A 25,466-nucleotide genomic window follows, 5' to 3' on the forward strand; every position below is an offset into this window, starting at 1 on the left:
ACCAAACGGCGGTAGAGAAACGAGTTGCTACACTATCATCCTCGCTGTACTTCAACATCTCGCTGGTCGACACATTTATGCCACTACAAGCCGTAGATGGAACCTCCAGAGTCGCTTGATCGGTGTTCTAAGACGCTGTTTCTAAAGTGGACGATCGAGGATCATCTCTGTACACCCAAATGAGTAAGACGTTGACCCCACAAGCCATAACATCCACGCAGCCTACGTTTCGCAGGCATGGTGTTATCAGATCCTACGAACAATTCCCATGTGCACCTTTGGCTGTATGTGCGGATCGGTAGACAAATGCATCGTTAAACAGCCAGTAGTAGTTGTCGTAAATGCTGTTTAGGATGCCAATAGGACACGAGGCTCACCATCGCGCTGTGGACAACTCTATTCACTTTTTGTCATCATCGTCGGCTGTCTTGGGGCCACCAAAAGCTGGATGGCCTACAGCCGTTTTTTGTAGAATCGACAAGAGTGGATCTATGTGCAGCACTAACGACGTCATCGCTGCTGCATCGAGTGCAATTCGCTGGCGCTTACCAGAGTGCAAAACCAGCATTTGAGCTGCACAACTCGATGTTTGGCTTGTTGGTCGCAAACACTTCCTTACAATCTGTGAGAAGAACGATTCGAAGATATTTAATACCTTTCAGTGAATCAAACGCTATGGTAGGAGTCCTGGAATGTGAGATGTACCCTGTGTGTGCTCTGCAAAATTGCACTTTCTCCTCCAGCTGAAAGCGGAGTTTGTGTATACCGACCGGGTCTCCGATGCTAACCCAGATCCTAACAACGACAAAAAGGCTATAAAAGGGCCAAAGTGGAGGGCTAAGTTTTGAGGCACTACGAGCTCTACTTTTGTGAAAAACAAAAAGACTGTACCTCGAGCACAACCGCATTATCGACGATATGACAGCGACCACAAAAGAGATCGTACTCGTTACTGGCGGTACGTCAACCCTGGCTCAGTATCTTTTCTGATAGAATGCTGATAGTCAACAGCCAACAGTGGCATTGGTTTCGAACTTGCCCGACAACTACTCGCCAAAGAGACCTATCACGTCCTTCTTGGGGCTCGATCGACTCAGCGAGGCAACGACGCACTCAAAGACCTACAATCACGCAACCTGCCAGGAAGCATCGAATTTCTCCACCTTGACCTTCAAGACGACGACACGATCGCAAATGCTGCAACTTCCATTGCTCGAAACCACGGCAAGCTTGATGTTCTAGTCAACAATGCGGCGGTTGCATCTTTCTCGGAACTGGACCGCCACGCATTCCGCGATGCATTCGATGTCAACGCCACGGGCCCATACCTTCTCACCAAAGCTCTTATCGACCTACTGGAGAATTCGGAAAACCCCCGAATCGTCAATGTATCCTCGGGGGCAGGATCGATAGGCAGGCGCCTCTATGCGGAATCGCCCATGTACAAGATTCAAGCCGAGCCATACCGGGCCAGCAAGGTAGCCATGAATATGCTGATGACATGTCAGCATGTGGAGTACGGCCTGAACTATGGAGATGCAACTAAAAAAGGAATGAAGGTTTTTGCCTACGATCCAGGATTCACGGTCAGTAACCTGAGCGCAGCAAACACGAAGGAACATGGCGCAAGATCGGCAGAGGAGACAGTGTTCAGCTTGATGGATGTGATAGAGGGAAAGAGGGATGCTGATGTTGGCAAGTTCATTCATAACACAGGCGAGTACCCGTGGTAGTCATTTGACCACTGGAACGAATGTGACTGAGTCATCGCTGCACTACTTTTCAAGTCTCGCTGCCCTTTGCTCGTCTCTCCACCATTCGCACTGTTTTCTCCTGATAGCATCGCCTTCTACCCTGGTGTTGCCAAACGCTTCAAATCTCAGCTGAAGCCCGGGGACTCCCTCAGCGTTGTTGTCAACATATCTGGGCCACTTCGGTAGGCCAGTCCTGTTACCTGCGTTGGGATCGCCGTGAGCAATAAAGTCGGAGAAATATGTGTTCAGTTGCTTGCCAACTTCCGGGTATTGAACACCACCTGTCCCATTCCCCTCAGCCCATGTGTACTTGGTGTCGGCCGTATGGGGGATGCCCTTCCAGTCCGGGAAGGTGTTGTTGACAGTCCAGAGCATCTTGTACACAGGCACACCAGCAGATGACATACGCACTGCAGTCTCTTGGCCAGCACAAGCGTACATATAGTCGGTAAGGGCGGCAGATATGCGATCGTATTGAGTCGAGTTAGGGCTGTGGGCGTATGGAGAGTAGTCGCCGTTGGTGTCATTGGTCGGATCTGGATACAAGGACTCCAAGTCGGAGACGTCTTGCGCTGAGAGGTGGGGTATGAGATTCTTGAAAAAATCCAGAAATTCCCCGTTGGTCTCGATATCGCCTGGGCTGTAGTATTTGGCCTCGTCACGAACGTTAGTTGTGATAGTCGGGACGCGGAAGAACTGCTTGTTGATACCGGCTGTGGAACCTGCTTCTTCGAGTAGAGGACCACCTCGAGTGGGCTGAAAAGGCCAAGTGATGCTGTACTCGGATTCAGCGTAAAGCAAACTGCTCGCTTCCTGAATCAAAGTGATGTTCGCCGCGCGCAAACATCTGATAACCTCACTGTCCATACCGTTGGCAACGCCGCCACATCCAGTAAGTTCGAGATACCGGGAAAATTGCTTTTGGTAAAGCGGATATGATGCGTTTGGAAATGCGCGTGCAGTAACACTGCCAGATTGTAAGATAGCTTGAGAGAACAATGGAGATGCGCCTTCAGTCTTGTTGTAGTTATGAAAAAGGTGAATGCCAACGGAGTGAGAACCAGCGGAGCGGCCGCCGATTGTAACGCGGTTAGGGTCACCACCAAAAGCTGAGATGTGCTGTTGCACAAATTCAAAGGCCAGCTGCTGGTCCAACAACCCAAGATTCAAAAGCCCGAGGCGATCGAACGTGGGGGATGGAAGGAATCCAAGAGAGTTGAGCTATGGCTGATCAGTACAGCGTTACACCTGGCTACTCGCAGTGACTTACTCTGTAATTGAAGTTCACAACTATCAAAGGCTCCTCTGAGTTCGCTACAAAAGCCGGACCGTCAAAGCTCCTTGCCGAGCCAGACACAAAACTACCGCCGTGGATCCAGATGAAAACCGGTAGCTTTGCAGTCGAGGAGACATTCTGAGGTCGGAACACGTTCAAGTTTAGACATGCCTCGTTCTGAGGATACGGAACCAGTGATGCGTCTTGGGTACACGAATAACCATACTGAGTTGCATTCTTCGTCCCAGAGAAAGGTGCTGGAGGACCGACTGGAGCGAAACGGAGCTCGTCCACGGGCTGAGTTGCGTAGTCAATGCCAAACCAGGCATCGACTGTAGCTGGTAAAGGCCTCTTGGTCAGATAATGACTAACAGTAGTGCCAGCGAAGCTACCATATCCGGGCAATGTGACGGTAGAAGCGCTTCCCGCGGTGAAGACCGCAAAGGCCGTAAGGTAGCGCTGAGCAACACTAGTGAGACCCATGATGTCGACCTGGAGAATGGAGTACTGTAGCAGGCTGTCAAAGCATCGGAGCGCAAGCATACTGGTCTGCAATATATACGAAACTAAGTCTTGGTATGGTCAGGATTAGGGGTTGTTTTTGCTCTGCGAGTTAGGCGCAGCCGGTTATCGCTCCCCACTCTCGTCATTGCGGAGCAGAACGTCGCTATGCTGGGGTAGGACCTGTCGGAAGTAACATCGGAAGCGATAGCGAGATCAACGCGAGGATGAAGCAGCATTTTAATCGTGATGACTCGCGAGATTACGCGGAAGATGATAGCCTCCTCTGCGCGTGATGATGCAGGTACGCGAGCTCACAAGCCAGCTCGAGCGCTGGTAATCAGCAGATTCGATCGTAACATGACGCATGGATGGTCAGAGTATTGTATTCGAGAAAGCCGGCATCGTGAGAGTCTCCTCCACGAAGAACGTAGCAGTGTTGTTTGCACCACGAAGATAGCAAATTGTGGGGTGCTCGGCCGCTCGATCCCCGACAGGCGGCTAGAGTTACCTGCCTAACGGTTCACGGACTAGCTCACGGACCGCTAGCGACAATCAACTAAACCGAATACATAGCAGCTGGCCCATAACGTGCTGGTACCGAATTGCCGTTGTTTTTCTGCGAACCTACCTTCTGCATTGTTGTGACCACTTGGTGTTGATCTCCGTACATCACACTCCAATGAACCTCCAACAGGCGCTCTCACCTGACTACCGTGCACTTGTGTTGGCTACCATAGTTATACCCTTTTGTGTTGCAGAGAAAGCCGGCTACAAGCCGACAGTACTCGATCAAACAGGAGGAGATGTTTAGTGCCAATCTGCAGATCGCCTGTGATCTGAAAAGACTCTACAGGAATTCTGCTTTCTTTGCAAAAGCTGCAGATGCAGAGCTTCTATAAAGCTGTCGTTGGAATATTGATCGTCGGTTTCTGCAACAGGTGTCAGTGACGTGCTCTGACGTTCTGATGTACCGATAGCAGGACTGACATTATACAGCCCAAAAATTTGCGCATGCAACACCAGATACACTGTTTGTGGCCGTATAAGCTCTACAACGTTGTAGAACATCCTGCTCTACGGTCTACTGGCGATGCTCATCCAATCGCAATGCCAGCGCGCGGAAAGTGTGTGCCTCAGACGCTCGACTCCAACCATAATTTTAGCTTGAGCTATAAGAAGAGATGCGCCTTACACCAGGCCCTATCGACTATACTAGACAACGTGATCGAGTATGCAAAGTAACTCTACCACTTGAACCCACTTTTCGACGAAGAGGATGCATGGGCTGCTGATCTTAGCATCCCTACTACAAAGGTGAAGGCGTTGGATAGAAGACCCGACAGTAGAAGTCCAAATTGGAACTAGTATTGATAGAGCACAATGTTGCTGTGCTGGCTCGCGCACTGTTAGGGGACCCTAATATAATTATGCAGGTACTGCCGGTGCGACTCAAATACTCATACGAGCCGAAGGGAACCACGGCGACCAATCCAAACGCTTATTCCGATTTCCTTATAACCTATACGGACGAGACCCATCCCAACGTTGATCTCCATACCATGATCCCTTTGGCTACAATATTGACTAGGAGTAAGGCTGTCCTGTTAAGTAAGATCGCCGTCAATACGATGACTGGCTGGGCTTAGGACGTGGCACACAACAAAGCTATGGTTGCAAGTTCAACAGCTATTCTATCCTGCGGTTCACAGATACCAGTATTTTGGAAGATTCTACTTGGAGAGCAGGACACCTCGAATTTGATCCTACATGGGCAACTCGGAGATTCACTTTTACATTCGAATCGCGCCAAAACTGCCGGCTATACAGTCCAATCTCGAGAATTTTGGCTGTTCAATCAAGCAATCACACACGGCAAAAATATTTACAGGGGTGGTGCCGCTTCAAGTCGATGCGGTGTCTCACCAAACAGCCTACGCAAGATTGTACGTCTTTACGTTTTATAGGTACAGCTGTTCCAACCACGCCTTTTGAGGTTGTAGGTCTAAACATCTTCAATTTTTTTCAGCTTGCAACACCGTCAGAGAACCTAGTCATTACGAAATACAACAATGATCTTAACTTATTAGACAGCCGATACAATAACATACACGAGACCGAGCTTCGCAACTTCACCCCAGACAAAGTAAAAGAGTATATACAGGCTATTCCGTACAATGGCAAAGCATCTTTTGCAGCACATCAGGTCTCTCCGTTTGAGCCTGACGCCAAAATAGATTTCCGCGCAGATCATCATGCCATGGTGCCACAGCCCTGGAACGCGATGAGCAACAACAAGCGGCTGGTGGCGATGAAGCAAACCATAAGCAAAAAGAAACGATGGGATGCAAGGCAAATCGACTTTCAGCAGGATGTCATGTTTCAGCGCCCTGACTGCAACACTAGAGACGCACTTACATCTATGCGCAAGGTATATCAAGAGTACCAGGTCTGGGCTGTTGACACCGAGTTCGCCTCTATCAGCGGCGCACATATTGTACCATTCTCGACATCTATCGGTCTTCTCAACTGCGGGGGTAACCAACTACCCTGCCTTGTTGCTGAGACGGCAGGCGCACTTCAGTGGCGAAAACACCCGGTTTCGATAAACACTAATTTCTTTCTCTTTTCTCACCAAAGCACTCGCATAACACGGTAACGTTTTCCTACGTACCTCAGCAACGTGTGCCGCGATGGCCAACGGTATGCACACTCTATGTCTCTGTTCACAGTGAGAGATTACCATTCAGCCCGCAAGATACAAATTGTGTTGCCGCTTCCGAGTTATCCAACTGCCCGCAAGGCGGCGAATCACTTCGCAAAGCAATCGGCTGGAGCCAAATGCCCTTTCCCGATACAGTTCCGGACCGAAACCGAGAAGAACATGATTGCTTGAGACCTTTCGTATGCACTCGCTCTACACATGTGGGACGACGGAAGCGAGGCATTTCACGTTGGAAACTGGCCCACAGCAATATACCATGAAAACGATGCCAACCCTTAATGCGTCGAGGTCTCACGCATTTGTCAATAAATTTATTCATCAAATTTCGTCCAAGTCCATCCCCTGTCGCAACTGACCGCTGCGCCTATTACCACATCCGGCTCCGCCCATGGCCGTCGTCCGTCGAACTTCACTCGTCTGGTCTCGACCGCATCGCCTGCTACCAACTCCACCAATGTTGGCATAAACCTACTCAAAGTCAACCGGAACGTTGAAAGGGCACGCAAACGCCTCGACGCACTGCAAGGGGTATCATCGCTGCCTCCCAAAGATCTAATAGATCTGACTGTTATCTCACCTCAGTCCCGAGGTCGCCCAACGTAGGCTCTGCATCAAGGATGGCACCTGCAACATTCACAGACTCAAGACGGTCTTCGCCAGCAGAGTCCCAGCCGAATTCGACCGTGCTGGCCTAGACGCGACCACGTCCACAAGTTCACGTGTCGTATTGAAACTAAATACGCGGTCTGCGTGAAGAAGGGTACCAGAATCAGTGAAGAAGACAGAGCTACGGCAGCAGAAACTTTCCGGTCTTCTCGATCAAATGGTACAAAAGGCTTCAAGGCAGTCAAGAACAAAGAGGAAGTCTATCGTCGTGCGAGACTTCGACGACGAAGACATTGAGCTCGTGAAAGAGTTGTCTATTCCACCAGCAGCAGCCACAGCTGCACATCCTCCAAAGCGCAATGCCACCCGTCAGCGCCGGTTATCCCCCCAGCGCCTCGCTGCATCTTCACTAACACGCAAGAACGGCTCGTGGATATTCCAATCGTTTCTTTGGCTCGAGCTCCTGATTCCAGATTCATCAATCTTGCGCTTTGTTAGCGCACAGCTGTCAGCACCGAAGCCATGAGAAGCCGGACTTGGGATTATGTCGGACAACTTTGCGATTTATTCGAGGAGCATTGGGGACTCCAGAGATAAGTGACTGCCTCAACCAAGTTCACTCCTGTCGCATACGATCAAGATCGATAAACATCAACGTCAACACCAACTGTACAAATATGTTCTGATGTCACAGATATGTTTAGGTCAGTACGCCAATTGTTCTGGTTATCATAATCGTGCATTGTATGTATAGAAGTAATTCAATTCAGGTGCCTGTCTTGCTTGCAAGAACACTGGACTCTGATTGAGCAAAGTTATCCGTACATCTTTTAGGTTTTCCTAGCTCTGCCTGTTGTACCCCAACACCTTTCTCCGCCCATCATGCCTCTACTAAAGGCTCGTCTAATCACCAAACCATACATCTGAAAGGCGGGTGTCCATCGTATACGTGCAGCAAAGATATCCAATGCGTTCACAGCTTTACAACTCGCTTCAAGGGACTAGACCGCAGTTCGAGCGATAGGTTCCATAGGCTCTGTGCAAAGATCGTCTTCACACGATTGCATTCGAGATAGCCTAAAATCCCGCAAGATACTACGTAAGACCTACGTCATTAGACGGAACGTTATCGAGATTGCTGGTGCTACTCTTTGGAAGCCACGACACTACTACGGTATCCGGCGAAAGTAGAGTCCCATGGCCAGTGCAATGTGGAGGAAAAGCAGAGGCTTGGCAAGTCCGACTCCCGAGGTTTTCTTGGCTTTCCACCAATTAGCGGACATCTTTTCCCTTTGTTATCTGCATAAGCGTCCGTGCGCGTTCGTTATAAACATCAATAGGCGTTTCTGCACAAGACCCACCGCACTGTCCATGGGACTCTACTTTCGCCGGATACCATAGTAATTAGTTGGCAGCCGAAGCACATGTTGTTTTGGGGTCGAGACCACAGCCCTCAAGACTAGTTCAGCTATCATTGTTGTGTGAAAACCTGCCTTTACCAAGTTAGCGTGCAGGGAAGGATTGTAATGCTAAATTAATAACGTACTCCACGGGCGAGTCGGACACACAGGCGAGTCGGACACTCAAATTCACACCAAAAATCACAATTCTTACACCTTAATATCTCTACAACCACACAATAAAATTGTCTAGAAATTTAAAATCTATGCTGCATCTATATAAAAATAAAGAGTCTAGAAGCACTAAGCTCTATTATAGATACACATAGAGGTATTTAAAAGTACGCTAAAATAATCCCTGTATTTTATATCTTACTTACTAACTTCTACATTAATAGGAGGAAAGCTAAGCGCTTCTATAGTCTTTATCTTTATATACATGCAGCGTAGTATATTAATTTTTAAATAATTTTATTGTGTAGTTGTGGAGGTATTAAGGTTTAAGAATTGTGATTTTTGGTGTGAATTTGAGTGTCCGACTCGCCTGTGTGTCCGACTCGCCCGTGGAGTACGTTAATCTACCTACGAAAGCTTCATACAAATAAGATATTAAGCGCATGTGAGTCCATTTAAAGCTATCAATTGTACTATCTTGTGTTTTTCGAGTGTTAGGATGCTGTTAACGCGTTTGAACAAGCCTACTGCTGCTGCCGCCGCCGCCTCACAGTTGGGCTCAGGTGAGAGGCGGCGGCCGGAGCTACCCATCTCAGCAGGCGTAGCAGTTAGCAACAACACTAAAAGTGAACCACTAAAGCTCAAATCAGCTTTTATTATCAAACAAATCTCCAGAGAGATTCTCGAGACAGTGTAGGGTATTTAAAACGTTAATTGCATAGCTCTCTATAAGAAATTAGAGTTAGGTTTCTTATCAGAGGGGGTGGCACACTATGGACCAGTAGGGGGTAAAGGATGTATTGCAGGTAAGGATACACAAATCGCTGCCGAACTAGCAACAATCCGGTGTAGGTTATATACTGTTGACATCCCAGGCGGTCCGGTCGGCCCTTCACTGTGCCGTCGGGCTGGAGGTCTTGACAATTAGTACTAGAGTGGATTACGCGCGGCCTCTCGTCATCCCGCCCCCCTACTAAGGTAGGTGTTTCGCATAACGTTTTATGAGCTGAGATCTAGGACAGACGATACCAATCGGTTGACACCACAGCCTCATCTCAGCCAAGCACTAACACAGGGCGTCCTGACTAATATTCATGTAAGATTGCATGCGGTGAGGAACAGCCAGCTCCTTCTCTCTCTCATATTGAGTGCTCCGAACTTCTGGAGTGTAGTCATGGAGTCCTTCGATTTGGTTATTGTGGGCGCAGGTAAGCTCGTTCTAGCTCCACAAGGCAAACCATCATTAATAGCTGATTGCAGGCATCCATGGCCTGATTACCTTGAAGACTTATCACGATATCCATCCGGATGGTTCGATATTGGTTATTGATAAAGAAAGATCGCTAGGGGGAGTGTGGGCCAAGGACAGGTTATACCCAGGCCTGCACACGAACAATCACTTCCGAACGTATGTTACTTGTACTTAGAGGTCTCGTTAGAGCTGATCAATCACAGTTTTGAGGTAAGCCTACACTTGCACCCATTTAGCTGGGTGCTCAGATTCAACTCTAGTTCAGCGACTATCCTATGAAGACCGATGGCTTCAACCTGGCTGATGATCACATACCTGGAGAGCATGTCAACGAGTACCTCTGCGACTTTGCAAAAAGATTTGATCTCTTAAAATTTGTGCGCTTCAATACTAGTGTTGAACTGGCCGTCGACAATGGACTCGCAGGATGGACGCTGACAGTAGCTGGGTTTTCCAATAACGAGGGGACAAAGATGGCTATCAAAACATCCAGGCTCATCGTGGCTACCGGACTGACCTCAGAGCCTTTCATGCCCACGCTTCGCGGAAGAGATGCATTCGAAGCCCCGATTTATCATACCAGCGAATTTGCTAGAATTGAAGGTGGTCTTGGAAGCTTCAACAAAGTCGTGTTGCTCAGTGGTGCAAAGTTCTCTTGGGACATTGCATGTGCATACGCTTCAGCAGGCGTAAAAGTTGAATGGATCATTCGTGAATCCGGACACGGACCATGCTGGATGACGCCTCCTAGGCTTACACCTCTCAAAATTATCCCCGAGCTGCTTCTGCAAACAAGGCTGATTACCTGGCTCAGTCCCTGTATCTGGGACGATGGCTTCTCCTTCATTCGAAACTTTTTCCAGCAACACTGGCTCGGCCGCAAGATCGCGGACAAGTTTTTCGCGAAGATGCAGCACAGTATTGAAGAAAGCAACAAGTATCACGAAAACCCAGAAACAGCCAAATTGCACCCGTGGGATGATGTGTTCTTTATTGGTACCAATAGGGGCTTGTTGAACTACGATGTCGACTTCTTCGAGTTTGTACGGAACGGCTCGATCCAAGTTCACATTGCGGATATCACGAGACTCACGCGCAGAGCTGTGCACCTGTCTAACGGCGATGTTATCGAAGCGGATGTCCTCATATGTGGAACAGGGTGGAAAGATACTCCACAGATTGACTTTGTGACAGAGAGGGAACTTGGTCTTCCAGGTCACTTGCCATTGTCTGTGCAGCCATACATTGCAGCAGCTGATTCTACGATTCTTGAAACTTGCCCAAAGCTCAAGAACCAGCCACCGTCTCGGAAAATCAGACCAATGGTCGAAGATGCTGTAGAGGCAATCCTGGAACCTTATCGTCTGCACCGGTTCATGGTGCCTCCAGCTTTCATTGACAACCGCACACTCGCTTTTGCAGGCGCGTATCGTAGTCCAGCGACGACCCTTATAGCCCAGACGCAAGCACTCTGGATCACAGCATTTTTCGATAACCAGATCCCAGACCTTGAAGCAGGCTTTGAACTCAATTCGGACCGCATAATGTACGAGACAGTCTTGCACACCCAGTTTGGAAAGTGGCGCTACAGCAAAGGTTTTGGCGCTCGATTCCCAGAGCTGTGGTTTGACTGTCTGCCCTACGTCGATCTACTTTTGAAAGATGTTGGGGTACCAAACCAGAGGAAAAAAAGCTGGTGGGCTGAGCGGTTCACACCATATATGCCAGCAGACTACATCGGCATCGTTGACGATTACATGGCTCTCAATGCGAGACGTTCTGTCCTAAGGCACAAATGAAAGGCTGTCGATGAGATCATTTAGCGCTATAGTCTTTACCGAAATCGTGTCCAGTCGTATGGAGATGCACTGCTTGTGGATTTACACGCAGACATTAGTACAGACATGACCAGACGAGGCTGGCGATACTATCGAAAAATTCTACGAGTTCGGACATACTGAGAAGTAAGACCATTCGGAAGTCAGTTTGATGCTAATCAAAAGTAAACTCAGACATCTTTGTCGCGTGTTCGCTCCTCAGTCCTCAGCACATCATTTTGCTCTTCGGATGCCATGGATTACTACGTTGTTGTTGCACCAATATCTAGACGAGCTCTTGGCTATAATATTGGTACCCTCCCTCAATTGCTTGCGCAATCTACATACATGATCCTAGAACCGGTCACTCTTCATGGTCTATCTTGACACAGCGGGCTCTATATGTCAGGAGACAGAGCACCCAAGCAACTCCGAGTGGCCGCACCGATCACAGCTGTCAGCTCATATAGCGAGGCTCCTACGATTTCAGCTCTTCAGGCTGAAAGCTAATGTTCTGTATGGCGGCCAATATCGTCTCAATCTACAGTCGGTAAGAAATCAAGGCATGTGCATTGACTGGAATCTTCCACATCTGTGACCCCGCAAACCGATATTAAGCGGGGTGTATTATATGTGCTTGGCTCGTATCACTGAACAAGAACACCTCACGCGCACATGGCAGGGATGAAAGAAAACAAAGGACCCAAGCCCTATGTCACAGAATCATAAGCATTGTTTCATCGCATCCGATTCGCTAACCCCGCACTTGCATTCACAATGGATGCCTGAAGCTATAGAATCCCGCGTTATTAACTCCACCATACACGTATATGCACTCGCTTCCAGTAGAAAGATAATCACCTGAGAGTGCGAAGAGATATGTTCGGGCTTCTCAATGGTTCAGTGTGTTTCACTGAAAGGATCCGCTAGATCCATACTCTCCAAGGCGGACACCACTCTGTCTTCCATTACTTCCGAAAATCTGTATCTACTAACGAGCTTCTATTGAATAGAACTTGGCAGTATGACTTTACTCTATCAAAGATTCGTCTTTCCGGACAGGTGTGTGATGCTTTTGCTTCAGAAAGCATAAAGAAAGCACGTTTTCCCTCCGCAACATCTCCATCATCCAACATCTTCCCACTATTCCCTGATCTTGTCAAGATGCCATCGGTTCTCGCTATGAAGGTTATCGTAGCGTTTTTTGCCTCGGGAACCTCTGCCTGGGTCATTGGAACTCAGCAGACCGAAACCCATCCCAAGCTGACCTGGCAGCGCTGCACTGGCAAAGGCGGTACCAGCTGTTCGAACGTGAATGGCGAGATTACCATTGACGCCAACTGGCGCTGGTGCTTTCAACCCACCTCTCTATCCCTGTATCTGCTGACACCTGCAGGCTCCATGACAAATCAGCTAACAGCTACACCAACTGCTACGATGGCAATGAATGGAACAAATCTCTGTGCCCTACGAATTCAGCATGCACCACGAACTGCGCCATTGAGGGCTCTGACTACAGCGGTACCTATGGAATCACAACCTCTGGTAATGCGCTCAACCTCAAATTCATTACCAAGGGCCAATACTCTACGAACATCGGCAGTCGTACATACTTAATGCGCGATACAAACACATACGAGATGTTCAAGCTTATCGGCAATGAGTTCAGTTTTGACGTCGACATGTCTCAACTCCCTTGCGGTCTGAACGGAGCACTTTACTTCGTATCGATGCCTGAAAAAGGGCAGGGTACGCCCGGTGCAAAGTATGGAACTGGTGAGCTACACAGTTCTTGCGCTTTGATTGTCTTACTGACATGTGATGCTTTCAAGGTTACTGCGACGCTCAGTGCGCTCGCGACCTCAAGTACATCAACGGGCAGTGAGTCAGCATCTACAATGCTCAAACAAAGACAAGATACTGATGTCGATCAGAGCTAATGCGGAAGGCTGGCAGCCGTCTGATAACGATCAAAATGCCGGCGTCGGCAAGAAAGGCGCATGCTGGTGAGTAACACGTAAGAGAAGCAACAACTTCCAAACTAACGCGAGCAAGCGCTGAGATGGATGTCTGGGAGGCAAACTCCATCTCTACGGCTTTGACCCCTCATTCCTGTCAACCCGAAGGTTACAGTGTCTGTGAGGATGCAACGTGCGGAGGCACTTACTCCCTCGACCGCTATGCTGGCTCTTGCGACGCGAACGGCTGTGACTTCAACCCGTACCGTGTGGGCGCTAAAAACTTCTACGGCAAAGGCAAGACTGTCGATACCTCCAAGAAGATGACCGTGGTCACCCAGTTCGTCGGTTCCGGCAGTACGCTCTCAGAGTTGAAGCGTTTCTATGTGCAAGGCGGCAAGGTCATCCCTCAGCCGCAGCCCACTATCCCAGGAATGACAGGCAACAGTATTACGCAAAAGTGGTGCGACACCCAGCAGAAGGTGTTTAAGGAAGATGTCTACCCATTCAATAAGTTTGGTGGTATGGCGTCTATGGGCAAGGTAAGTTCTTTGTCATCCAACCTACTCATGATTCTTACATTAAAGTAGGCTATGGCTGAAGGCATGACCCTTGTCATGTCACTCTGGGATGACCACTATGCGAACATGCTCTGGTAAGTAGAAGTTCTGTCGTGTGGTGACTGTCCTGAAGCTTACTGAATACAACAGGCTGGATTCGAGCTACCCAACCGACAAAGACGTCAGTCAGCCCGGTGTAGCTCGTGGCGAGTGTCCTACTTCATCTGGCGAGCCTTCTGATGTCGAGGCTCAATACCCGAACGCTCAGGTCGCGTTCTCGAACATCAGGTTTGGTCCTATTGGCTCGACCTTCGCTCAGCCTGCAGGCACTTAAACGCAGTATGGCGTTGGCCCAGTCCATCTTCGAGAGATGTGGGCGTTTGTTTGGTGCAGCCTATGACTCTTGCTCTCTATAACAATGGTGGAGGATGGCTTTCGTATGTAGCTGACCGCGTGTTGGCGTCCGTTCACTTGACAACAACGGAGGAGAAGGTAAAGGAATACAAATTCGCTCGCTGTCATACACGTGCTCAGTTGCCCAAGATACCAAGCCTCTGTCACTACTTTCATGCAGGTGCTTACATGAAATAACACGCTGATCGTGGCGAACAAAGTTGTTCGGTTGTCTCACGTTGCACGAGTCGGCGTTTTAATTGGTTTGTATGACGTCGGAGTGCGGCTCCTTTGAGCAGGAGCAAACCTCGGTCGGTGTCAATGAGGACGCGAAAACACCAACAACAATTCAGCATCGAGACATGACGCTTTTCTCGTCCATGGATAATGATACATGTGCAGATCAAGGGCCGCTGATGGGCCCAGGTCTAGTCGCCGTGCGAAAACGCACAGCATATCCGGCTTGATAAGAGCGAGGCCTCCGCGCTCTCCGTGACCTTAGGCTGCTCATTCGACCTCGCAGCATTCTAACGATGAAGAAGACATTCACAAAAAGCCTTACGTGGGCGGCAGCCTTGCTCCCTGCTGCATTGGCGCAGAACGCGACCATCAGTCTCGCCCCAGCCGCCACCGGCTTTGACTCTGACAACGCAGCGCTGATCTACGCATCGTCCCCAATTCTGCTCGCAAATGACGGCAGTGCAGCAGATGGCGGCTTTCGCACTTTTGCGGCCTCGAATTCGACAAACTCAACTTCAATTGCTGAGCGCTCGCACGAAAGGTCCGGACGCACCAAAATCGCGGTCCCCATCTACGACGTCGGTGGTCGAGATGTTATCTTCAACATCCCTTCGCCCAATTCAATAATCAGAGCTTACGACGTAGTAAGTGGAAGTGAGATTGGAGGTTCGCGGAAGTATCAACTTGGTGACTGGAGCGTAGCCCGGAATTGGCGTAGTCATACAAGCGGCGCGAACTACGTGTTCTTATTTGGCAAGAAGGCGGTGGTTCAGTTCTTGGTTAAGGGTGGGGGCAATGAAGTGCAGATTCTCGAGGTAAGAAAGAATGTTGCTAGAACTGACTGCAAGCTGAAATCTGAGCAGGTGCAAACTTTCGCAATACCTATCGAGGGCGAGACAGCCACTGTTCTTCCAAATGGACAAATTTTCTTTTCTGGCGGCGAAGGCGAAACTCTGTACTCTTTCCAAGCTTCAGAGAGTATTGAAGCACCTGATATTCGCACCGTAGGAGAAGATCTCAAGATTCAAGGCCTCAGCGCATACCACAGCAACTCGACCGACTACCTTCTGGTGGCACACGATGATGTCATCGATCTCTACGATGCTAGCTTTAGCCCTAAGGGTTCGGTTAGTCTGGAAGGCATCTCGGAGCTCTCTATTGGAGGTGATATTTCAGTCCTTCAAGCTGCGTCGACCGACTACCCCTTCGGCGCCATTGCACTTGCTTTTGAGGGAGAAGACGACACTGGCGTTGCCATTGGGTCTCTGAGTAGCGTTCTCACGTCACTTGGCATCCAGGCAAACACCGACTTCGACCCTCATACCAAGTCGTGCGGATACTGTACAAGCCCCATCTCCGACGCATGCTCGAACAGCGGCTTTTCTCAGGGTAACAGCACTTGCGGCTGCTTTGCTGGCTTTGCCGGTGCGGACTGCTCACAGACCACGTGCCAGAACGACTGTTCTGGACACGGCAGCTGTGATGGTCCGAACGTGTGCAAGTGTGAGGTTGGCTGGGCAGGTCCTGATTGCTCGTTCGTAGCCGTCAAGGCCAAGTATGAGACCGAGGCCAATGGCGGTGATGGTGACGACCCAGCTGTGTGGATTCATCCTACGCAGCCAGATCAGAGCCGGATCATCACTACCACCAAGTCGCAGGGTGGCGAAGGCTTTGGTGTATTTGATCTTGGAGGAAAACTGCTGCAACATTCGACCGCGCAGGAACCTAACAATGTTGACATTATTTATGGTCTTCCCATCGGCAACAGCACCGTCGACCTTGCATATGCTGCCTGCCGTGGCGATAACACTCTTTGGTAGGTCTAATCCAACTTGCAAAAAGTCGGTTTGCATACTAATCTCCACAGCCTGGTGGAAGTGGCTAGCGATGGCTCACTCAAGAACATTACTGGGGGCATACAGACTCTCCCGGAGGACTACGAGCCATATGGATCTTGCACGTACCGCTCTTCGAAAACCCAAAAGCAGTATCTGTTTGTGAACAACAAAAAGGCCGAATACCTTCAATACGAACTCTCCGCAGCCACTAACGGCATTCTCCAGACATCCCTTGTCCGCAACTTCACCGGTGGCTCAGGTGGACAAGTTGAAGGCTGTGTTGCCGACGAAGCAGCGGGCTATATCTTTCTCGGCGAAGAACCGACCGGCATTTGGCGCTACGATGCCGAGCCCGACGCGTCCAACGAGGGTTTCCAGTTCGCCAAAGTGGGCGACAACGGCTTGCACGCCGACGTTGAAGGACTGACGCTTGTACCTGCCAAGAACGGCACGGGAGGCTACATCATGGTGTCCAGCCAGGGCATCAGCGCGTATCTTGTATACGAGCGTGCGCCGCCGCATAAATACGTATCGACCTTCACCATTGTTGACAACGAAGAAAAGGGCATCGACCACGTCACGAACACAGACGGGCTTACAGCTGTAGGCAACAGGCTGAATGCCGACTTTCCCTACGGCCTGATCGTCACGCACGACGATGCAAATGAGCTCGCAGAGGGCGGCACCAGCGCCGAAGCGAGCTTCAAACTAACCAGCCTGGTCGACGTGCTGGGAGAGGAAAAGGCAAAAGCGCTGGGGTACTAAACACGTCAAAGCAGAGAACACGGTTTGAATAGCACATGGCAAATAGCTGACCTAGCTTTGTTTTTAAATTCATCCACTTTGTGGACATGTCCCATCACCTGAGGGTACCTAGCAATTTACACACCAAAAATGCCCACAAGTCACACACCGCGCCGGATGCTCAACCGTGGTGTTTGCCGCGCCGCAACAGCATCGCCACACCGTACCGCTATGATCTACCATGTTCAATGCACCTGCCTTGCGCGTATCGACTAGCATCTCTGCTGATGTGTTGGTCGAGAGAGAAGAAGAGGGAAGCGTTAGGCACAGCATTTTTAGTCGCTTGGGGGTTTGGAGGTTTTGTTCTATGTTATGGGGCAGTGGGTAGTGGGCTTTGTAGTTGTGCGGGTGGTGTTGTGCGTGCACGGTATTGGGGGCGTGATGTGTGGGTGGGTGTAGGGCGCTGTGAAGGAGCGGGTTGGTGAGTGTGGCTTCGTGCTGTGACTACATAGTGTTGCTTTGTTAGTCACCGATTAGTGTCTAGGGTACAGAATTTCCTGTATTTGTTTTTGCAGTGTGAGAGCACGGGATGCGTGTACTTGTCGTGCGCTCTTGTCGTGCGCTATACTTTGGACTTGGGGGTCTGCGAGAAGCATTGGCAACGTATCAACATGAGGGAATCTTGACGTTGCTCTTTGAACAAAGCGATGCTGGCTTTCGCAGTGGTTTTTCTGGGGGTACCACCACCACTGCATAGCACGGCGTCTAGTTCTGGTCGTACCCTCGACATTATTGTTCGGTCTAGGGTATCTCAATCACCGCTTTGTTGTATCATCTTCCAGGCTCAAGCTCTCGACCTGGCGCGCGCCATCGACATCCACCTCTCCTAGCCCTACCAGTCCGACCAGCGCTTCATCGTCAATGACGTCTCGCATCGCCGGCTTGGAGCCAGGCTGCTGTCCATGCGCAGCGGCTAGTCTAAGCTCAGCAATCTTTGCGTCGTCGTATTTTGTGAATACTCTCTGGTTCTTTTTCTCGGGCTTGGCGTGTTCCTCGGCTTTGAATTGGTAGCCTCTGACTCTGGGGCCTTGTCCTGTCTTCTCGGGCAGTGTAGACTCGTAGTATCGCTCAAAGGCGGTGACGTCGGCGTCGAATGTGTCTGCGTCGATGGACTTGCGCACGCCGGCGAAGAAGGAAGAGAGCACGGCGTGGTTGTGAACTTGGATCAACACCCATCCCAACATTTCCTTGGCAGCGAGGAGGTGCTGGATGTATGCTCTGTGGTGTTTTTTGCAGGCGTAGCACTCGCACCCCTCGCTTAGTGGCGTGACCGAGGTAGCATGTACGTCTGACCACATATCTAGTCCTAAGTCTTGCCGGGAGCTGGAAGTGGTGTCTTTTGGGGCTGCAGGGAAGGTGAAATTCAGCGCAATACCGGCATCCGTTGCATCTGTCAGGAATGGAACGGTGAAGATATCCATACCTAATCCTGCCTGGCGCAGGATTTCCTGCGGGCTGGCGGGCGCATGGAAGGAGAGGCGCGGCAAGCGGTGCAGTTCTTCAGGCAGGTCATCGAGCAGGTAGGCCTCGTAGATGGCGACGCCAGAAATCTTGTCGGCCATATCGTCGACTAGGTGTTCGAGGTACCAGCTCTGCAGGTCGCGGTCGATGGGCAGAATGGGCGCGAAAATGCTCCAGCTGGGCTCTTCTTCGTCCAGCGTAGCCTTTTTGGCGATGATATCCCGTACCCACGTCTCCGTGCGGTCGCTCATCTTGTCCTTCCGCTTAATCCCCACGGTTTCCTGGCCGTATGGAATGTCCGCCAAGCCAATGACGATGTCTGGCTGCAGCTTCCGCGCGGCAGCGGCATAGTACTCGGAGCTGAGGGCCTTGAAGCCGACCGAGGTCAAGACGCCCAGCTCTCTGTTGGTGCTGTGTATGGGCGAGGGGATGGGCGGGTTGCGGCGCGGGCCGAGGACGAGGAGGGTATCCTGGGGGAGAGCGATGAACTTGCGCAACGGCTCGGGGACGTCGTACTGGAAGACAGGCGGTGTCTTCTGCGGTATCTTCTCAATGACTACGAGGGTCAGCGAGGCGCTACGTCATTCACGTGGGCATGTCTACAGTCTTCCAGCGCGACGTAGACGCCGTCAAGGCCGAGGCTTTTTGAGAAGTTGTCCTGTGATATGTGAGGGATGACGCCGCGTGATGTGTTGCCAATGAAGCCCGGCGTCAGCATGTTCCTGCGCTTGGGCAGCGACAGGCGGCCGAGGCGTGGTGCAAGGGTGCCTGTTGTTTTGAGGAGCGTAAAGTCGAGCATTTCCGTTGGCAATTGGCCCAGCTTGGGTGCTGGAGCTGACCCGGGCAGCAAAGAAGAGAGCAACTCCATAGCACGTGTCTAAGTACAAGCGCGCTCCAACACTCTTTTCTCGAGTGTCGTGTGCCGCTTTTTGGTGTCGCGGGGTCCAATTCACTTTCACGACGCGCTAAAACCAGGGTCCAACGGCGCGTCATTCTGTGTCCCTTTCACAACCCCCACTTAAATCTCAACATCATGCATTCACTGATAGAACCCAGAGCGAATTTGCAACAGTGCACACGTCGCGAGTCGTATAATATCAGCAAGCATCGTCAGAGCAGTCCATGCGCTTCTGCCTGATGCTGCTGACTCGTTAGGCGTTCCCTCTACAATTCTGTACTTTATCACTGTTTCTTCCGCTCGTTAACTGCATCATCTCACCATGCCAACTTCGCAATGGCTCCAGCACCCTGTTACCGTGTTCGCCCTTCCTCTCATCATTCTCCTATGTGCTCCACACCTCTACGAGCTGCTTCTTGCTGGCGCAGACCCGTCATATGACGAAGCCAGACTACAGAATATTGCAAACCTGATGGACAACATATACACAACCCTCGCTAATTCAACCTTCATCCCGCACAACGCCATACGGCGAGGCCCTCACCAAATCAACACGACGGCCCTAAGATGTAAACCCCACGCTGCGGTGCTTCGCCTTGTAAATATCCTGCCCTATGTCGACACCTCCCTGGTACAGGAACCTGACTGGATTTACGGCGGGCATTTCATGGACTACAGGAATCCAGACCAACTCGCAGAGCTCTGTGATCCCTTGCGCGGGCAAAGCATTGGATGGGTTGACTATCTTTCTCCGTCTGATCTTGCGCTCACTAACTGGGGTACTGGAGGCTGGAACAACGACCGCACGTGGGTGATGCTATATAACACAGAAAGAGATGCCATCAGGATTTTCGATGCAGAGGAGTGGGTGGGGCGGCACCAGGCCCAGGAGGAGCTTGGAGATGCAATGAATGATTGGTGGTTCGAAGACATGGGTGAATATATATGGGACAGATCAGATGGCGCATCGCATATCCTGAACGCCATCACAAGCAACTATCAGAGCTTGAAGTGGACGCCATGGAAGACGTCGAATCGTGAAAATGGCTTCGGCGTCTCTCCAAACACCATAAAAGCGCTGCTTGAACGCAACGGTTGGCCAGACTCGTTCAACCCCGATCAATTCAGAATTGACTTCATCCGCGCGAAACACAAGCCCTCAGGCAAAGGTCACGCTGAGGCAGTGCTCAAACGCATCGACGATCTCGCAGGATCCAACCAGGCCGTTGTGATAGAAGGCACTAGCACATACGACTCACCGAAGGGCCAGATACATTGGACACAGCAGCGTCTTCGCCGCCACCATGAGGCGCTTTCAATGACGTCCGATGATGATGAATGTGCTTTGCACGAGTGGCGCATCCAGCGCATAATCTGGGACATCGAGGACCAGCAGCACGAGCTCGAATCCGCCAGATTAGATGTTGCGAAGCTATGTCCAAATGGTATCTGTGTACAACAGGAAGACATGATCTTGTGGGAGCTCTTTGCTCTCGAGCGTACATACGAAGAAGCGCGATACACCAACTACACCCAAAGATGCAAGCACCGCCTCGAAGTAGCCCCGTCAAAGGATGCAGAGTGGCTGGAGAAATGCACAGCCAACGCCGCCTCTCAAAACTCGCGGCTAACCCTCGCGTACGAGCAAAGCAGAGCAGAGGCTTTGGCACACTGTAACAGGACTGGCTGCACGACACTACAGTTTCCTGGCATCCGTGAACGCACCAACGCGCAAATCGAAGATCTGCACCTCGAGATCAGCCTCGCAGAAGCGCGCATCAACAAGATGCATACAGAACACGAGCATAAACTACCCGCAAACGCCGTTTCTGCATCAGAGGAGTTCTGGAGAGACAGCGCGCTCTTGGCGAACGGAAACCGGTACCTCGAAGCCAAAATTGAGGAGCTCGAACAAGAGCTGCATAGGCTGGAGAGCGGCGAGTGGGGCTCCAGAGGGAAGAGCTGGCTGTTTGCGCACTTGAGGAGTTTGGAGGCAGAGGAAAACGAGGAGGAGGATTGAGTATCGTCATAGAAACCCTCACCTCAACATGTGTTCTCTACGTCTCTAAACATAAGGTTAGAACGTGCTGTTCTACAAATTTCCATGTCACACATCGCGGTCGCAACGATCTGCCACGCATCTACACACCCGCGCACTCCCTATCGCACACCGTCACGGGAAATATCATCTAAACCAACAGCCCCATTCCATCCAATCTCATCAATAGACAGCTATCCCTCTCTCCCCCTCCGATCTTCAAACCACGCCATCCCATACCATCCAATCATCACCCACACCTGCAATCCAAACGTGCTCGTCTTTCCTCGCCGCACCTCGTATGCATTTCCTCTCCCACTAAAACTCTGCGATTAATTCTGTTCATTGCCCGCTTAGTACTTCATGAGGATGTGATGGTAGTCTGCATTCTACATTCTCTTGCGTGCAGCTGAGAGGATCACGTTGTTGTATCGACGCGATGGGGGCTTGGTAGAGATGTGATAGAGCATGAAGGGGAACTCTACGAAGGAGCTAGTACTTGGTGTTGCACCGCACACCATACCGTACTAGACCTATACGGTGCAAGACGAAATACTAGCTCCTTCGTATCAAGGTGTTGTGGTGTCAACAGGGGCTCACTAGCCGTGTTGGCAGTATAGGGAATTGGACACTGTTGGTTCTAGAGGTGGTGTTTCTGCTATTGGCTATTTTTTTTTTCTTGTTCACAATTCGTGTTCTAAAGTGGAGAGATCTTTGCCCCCAACGCTCTCCATCATCTTCCCAGGTCCTGGTCTTACCTTAGAAGATAACATCCTCTGGGATCTTCTTCTCGTCCTCACCCAGCTCCCATTCTTCATACACGTCTGCAAGCTCGAGCCTGATGGCTTCATTGATCTTGACGCGGTAGAGGGTGACATTGTGGACGATGGCGTGCTCTCGTTCGGTCGTGACCCCGTCATCCGGCGCATAACGGCTTTCGTAATGCGCTTCCTTTGACTCGCGGACTGCAGGTGGTTTCTGCTTGGCGACAGCATCGCCATACCTACCTTGAGCATAGTAACCCGTGCGACCGATTTGATACTTCAGCGCCTCGTTGAAGACACCGACAACCGCTTCGATCATGGAAGAGTCCGAGAGCGGCCAGAGAAATTCGTCTTTGTGAAGCTCATCATGTCGGCGTAGTAGTTGAGTGGACAGGTCTCGCCATTTGGAAGTGTCGATGCGATGCAAGGCAACGATTTGACGGATAGAATAGAGCCAAGTTCGAAACGTGATACTGTCGTCGTCTCTTTCAAACCTATCGCAGCTGGTATTGGTGAAGCAGTTCCACAGCGGTACTCCTTGAAGCCAGTGCAGCTCGAACAGACGTGACAGACGTCGAGATCTGACCGCATATCTGTTACTGCTGCAGACCTCGTAACCTTTTTCAGCTACTTCTCCAACTTTGTTTTCAACTTCGTTTTTTTTGTAACATCTATCATCGTCCCTTCTGTTGTCGAGCTGGATCTGAACCATGTTGCCATCAATTGGAATATCTCGACGCTGTAACAGCTGCGCGAGGCGAAGGAACGGGAAAACACTGAAGTTGCGAATCTTGACTTTGAATCTGAGATAACCAGGTCTGACCGAGAAATTGGACACCCACGCCTCGGAAAAGAGTTGGCGAGATACTAGCAAGAGAGGAGGCAGATTCTCACATAGGTTACCTCTTGCATTGACTGAAACGATACTCACGTAGAAGTGACGTTCGTGGTTGTACCTGCAACTTCCTTGGTATTGGTGCTGGATTTCGTACTCTTCATATGGCTCAGTGATGGTGTTCCAGGCCTGTTCTGGCTTGATAATGTCACTCCAGATTTGGGTACCGATTCTCCTAGTTTCGATTTGGAAGCACGCCTCTTTATTTTCTGAGCGCCTCTTGTACAGAGGACCCTGTATACCACCTATTTTCTTCCGATAATACTCTTCACTGATGCGGTAAGCTCTCCTATATTCAGCACAGTGTATTTCATACACCATGATGCGCAACTCAACTGGGAGATCAAGGAACCGAAAAACATTGTGTGTCTGACTGCCAGAAAGTGACTCGTCATCAGAATCCACTGCACATATTTCTTCCCTGAGAAGGATGGCCCGTTGACGGTAGGCGCTTAAGAACTTATTAAAGAGGTGTCGAGCGCCTCTCTGGTCTGCAATTCGTCCAGCTTGGTCATCTGTAAGGTCTTGAATGACAGACGGGCTACTGAGGGTTTTGAGCTTCTCGTTTTGCCGTTCTATTTCGTACTCCACAGGGTCATCATACGATTCTGTGGCCATCTTTTCGCAATGTGTCAGTCGTGCTCTTCGCGTTAGTCAATGTCCTATATATATATGCCCAGTTGCTTGTGTCAGTCGATCGTGACGAGGGTTTAATTGCCAGCAAACACCTCATGCAGGTGCCATGCATTCTGACCATTCGACTGACCTCCAGCAGCTTGTCGACATGTCAGATGACCTGACGAAAGGTTTGTCAAACAAGGGTGTCGAAGATTCTGAAGAGATGTGGGTACATGTCGTCGGCGTCCCCGTTCGGATCGGAACCGCGTTCGTCCGCACATCCATGGTTGATGTTGCAAAAGGACAGCATGCGTTGTGAAGGTCTAGAGCGAGAGCGTTCTCCACCAATCACGTAAGTTCGGCCGAACACACGTGACTAACTCTGTCAGCATCGTGAATGGACTTCCTCAACGAGCGTTTCTGTGTGTGTATATCATCGATGCCTATTATCGAGAGTGTGTGGCATGTTGGAGATGAAGTGATGCAGCAGATACTATTGATACGGAAGATGAACTTACGTCATGAGCCCTAACCAAGTCGCCGAATCACCACCAGCGGGGGCCTGTCTGCAAAGTGGAGCATATCCACTAAAGCCGACGACCATCGAGGACGACCAGAGTACATAAAGACAAGATCCGCGACAAAATGAAATACCTACTCACAAACAATCTCGGCTCCTTTTGCGATCACAACACTTCTCAGCACCCACCCACACCGCCAAAATGACAAGTCCCAACCTCACAGTCCACCATCTCCAAGTCGGCCAGGGCGAGCGCATCCCCTGGCTCCTCGAGGAACTCAACATCCCGTACAAGCTAGAAACCTACCAGCGCTCACCGCTCCTCTCGCCCCCAGAACTCAAGTCCAAGCACCCTCTCGGCGCCTCCCCGGTGCTGGAAGACCACACCGACCCGTCCAAGCCGATCGTGCTCGCCGAATCAGGCGCGATTGTGGACTACATAATCGGCAAGTACGCCAACGGCAAACTCGCTCTAGGGCCCACACACAGCAATTTCGCAGACTACCTCTACTGGTTCCACTTCTCCAACTCGACGCTGCAGCCCGCGCTCTTCCGCCGCGCCATGTTGCGCGGCGCCATCCCAAACGCATCCGCAGATATGCGCTACCTGGGCGCAGACATGCGTGCCAGAGGTGCTCTGAGCCACTTGAACAATCGCTTGCAGTCCCACAAGTGGCTTGCGGGCGAAGAGTTTACCGCGGCGGATGTCATGACGGGCTGGTGCGTGACGACGATGCGTATGTTTGAGCCGATTGACTTGAGCGAGTACGAAGGGATTTTGGGGTGGGTGAGGAGGTTCGGCGAGAGGGAGGCGTACAGGACGGCGCTGCGGAAGAGCGATCCGAGTATCAACCTGGAGGAGACGTCGAGCGCGAAGGGACCCGCGCCTGTGGAGTTGTTTGCTAAGGCTATGGCGGGGAAGATGTAGCGTTCGCTGAACGGGAATGTTAGGGATATTGTGTATCGTGTGAATA

At 50.7% G+C, this 25,466-nt stretch overlaps 9 protein-coding genes across 9 annotated transcripts, besides 4 other annotated features; 6 read left to right on the forward strand and 3 right to left on the reverse strand.

Annotated features, from left to right (window-relative positions):
- Positions 1-918: 918 nt before the first annotated feature.
- Positions 919-1,733, forward strand: EKO05_0009905 (uncharacterized protein; the record flags this gene model as incomplete). Its single annotated transcript, XM_038942892.1, has 2 exons — positions 919-958; positions 1,012-1,733. 2 exons carry the CDS (start codon positions 919-921, stop codon positions 1,731-1,733), a joined length of 762 nt encoding a protein of 253 aa, XP_038794466.1.
- Positions 1,734-1,775: 42 nt separating this feature from the next.
- Positions 1,776-3,573, reverse strand: EKO05_0009906 (uncharacterized protein; the record flags this gene model as incomplete). Its single annotated transcript, XM_038942769.1, has 2 exons — positions 1,776-2,975; positions 3,025-3,573. 2 exons carry the CDS (start codon positions 3,571-3,573, stop codon positions 1,776-1,778), a joined length of 1,749 nt encoding a protein of 582 aa, XP_038794467.1.
- Positions 3,574-8,031: 4,458 nt separating this feature from the next.
- Positions 8,032-8,265: a dispersed repeat.
- Positions 8,266-8,389: 124 nt separating this feature from the next.
- Positions 8,390-8,854: a mobile genetic element.
- A 329-nt stretch (positions 8,855-9,183) lies between these two features.
- Positions 9,184-9,309: a mobile genetic element.
- Positions 9,310-9,610: 301 nt separating this feature from the next.
- EKO05_0009907 (uncharacterized protein) lies at positions 9,611-11,487 on the forward strand (the record flags this gene model as incomplete). Its single annotated transcript, XM_038942823.2, has 4 exons — positions 9,611-9,644; positions 9,697-9,844; positions 9,892-9,898; positions 9,949-11,487. The coding sequence occupies 4 exons, from the start codon at positions 9,611-9,613 to the stop codon at positions 11,485-11,487; spliced, it is 1,728 nt and encodes a 575-aa protein (XP_038794468.2).
- A 1,200-nt stretch (positions 11,488-12,687) lies between these two features.
- Positions 12,688-14,357, forward strand: EKO05_0009908 (Cellulose 1,4-beta-cellobiosidase (non-reducing end); the record flags this gene model as incomplete). Its single annotated transcript, XM_038942827.2, has 7 exons — positions 12,688-12,854; positions 12,902-13,281; positions 13,338-13,386; positions 13,440-13,511; positions 13,561-14,005; positions 14,054-14,118; positions 14,174-14,357. The coding sequence occupies 7 exons, from the start codon at positions 12,688-12,690 to the stop codon at positions 14,355-14,357; spliced, it is 1,362 nt and encodes a 453-aa protein (XP_038794469.2).
- A 592-nt stretch (positions 14,358-14,949) lies between these two features.
- Positions 14,950-17,259, forward strand: EKO05_0009909 (3-phytase; the record flags this gene model as incomplete). The annotated part of the gene is made up of 3 exons (XM_038942793.1): positions 14,950-15,471; positions 15,520-16,472; positions 16,524-17,259. 3 exons carry the CDS (start codon positions 14,950-14,952, stop codon positions 17,257-17,259), a joined length of 2,211 nt encoding a protein of 736 aa, XP_038794470.1.
- A 794-nt stretch (positions 17,260-18,053) lies between these two features.
- Positions 18,054-19,627, reverse strand: EKO05_0009910 (tRNA-guanosine(34) preQ(1) transglycosylase; the record flags this gene model as incomplete). The annotated part of the gene is made up of 2 exons (XM_038942817.1): positions 18,054-19,315; positions 19,363-19,627. 2 exons carry the CDS (start codon positions 19,625-19,627, stop codon positions 18,054-18,056), a joined length of 1,527 nt encoding a protein of 508 aa, XP_038794471.1.
- A 352-nt stretch (positions 19,628-19,979) lies between these two features.
- On the forward strand, positions 19,980-21,677 carry EKO05_0009911 (uncharacterized protein; the record flags this gene model as incomplete). The annotated part of the gene is made up of 1 exon (XM_038946960.1): positions 19,980-21,677. One exon carries the CDS (start codon positions 19,980-19,982, stop codon positions 21,675-21,677), a length of 1,698 nt encoding a protein of 565 aa, XP_038794472.1.
- Positions 21,678-21,859: 182 nt separating this feature from the next.
- Positions 21,860-21,944: a tandem repeat.
- A 510-nt stretch (positions 21,945-22,454) lies between these two features.
- On the reverse strand, positions 22,455-23,972 carry EKO05_0009912 (Glutathione transferase; the record flags this gene model as incomplete). Its single annotated transcript, XM_038946961.1, has 1 exon — positions 22,455-23,972. One exon carries the CDS (start codon positions 23,970-23,972, stop codon positions 22,455-22,457), a length of 1,518 nt encoding a protein of 505 aa, XP_038794473.1.
- Positions 23,973-24,694: 722 nt separating this feature from the next.
- EKO05_0009913 (Glutathione transferase) lies at positions 24,695-25,420 on the forward strand (the record flags this gene model as incomplete). Its single annotated transcript, XM_038946962.1, has 1 exon — positions 24,695-25,420. One exon carries the CDS (start codon positions 24,695-24,697, stop codon positions 25,418-25,420), a length of 726 nt encoding a protein of 241 aa, XP_038794474.1.
- Between the last annotated feature and the right edge of the window lie 46 nt (positions 25,421-25,466).

Source organism: Ascochyta rabiei, chromosome 18 (assembly GCF_004011695.2).
Source record: "Ascochyta rabiei chromosome 18, complete sequence".
NCBI lineage: Eukaryota > Fungi > Ascomycota > Dothideomycetes > Pleosporales > Didymellaceae > Ascochyta > Ascochyta rabiei.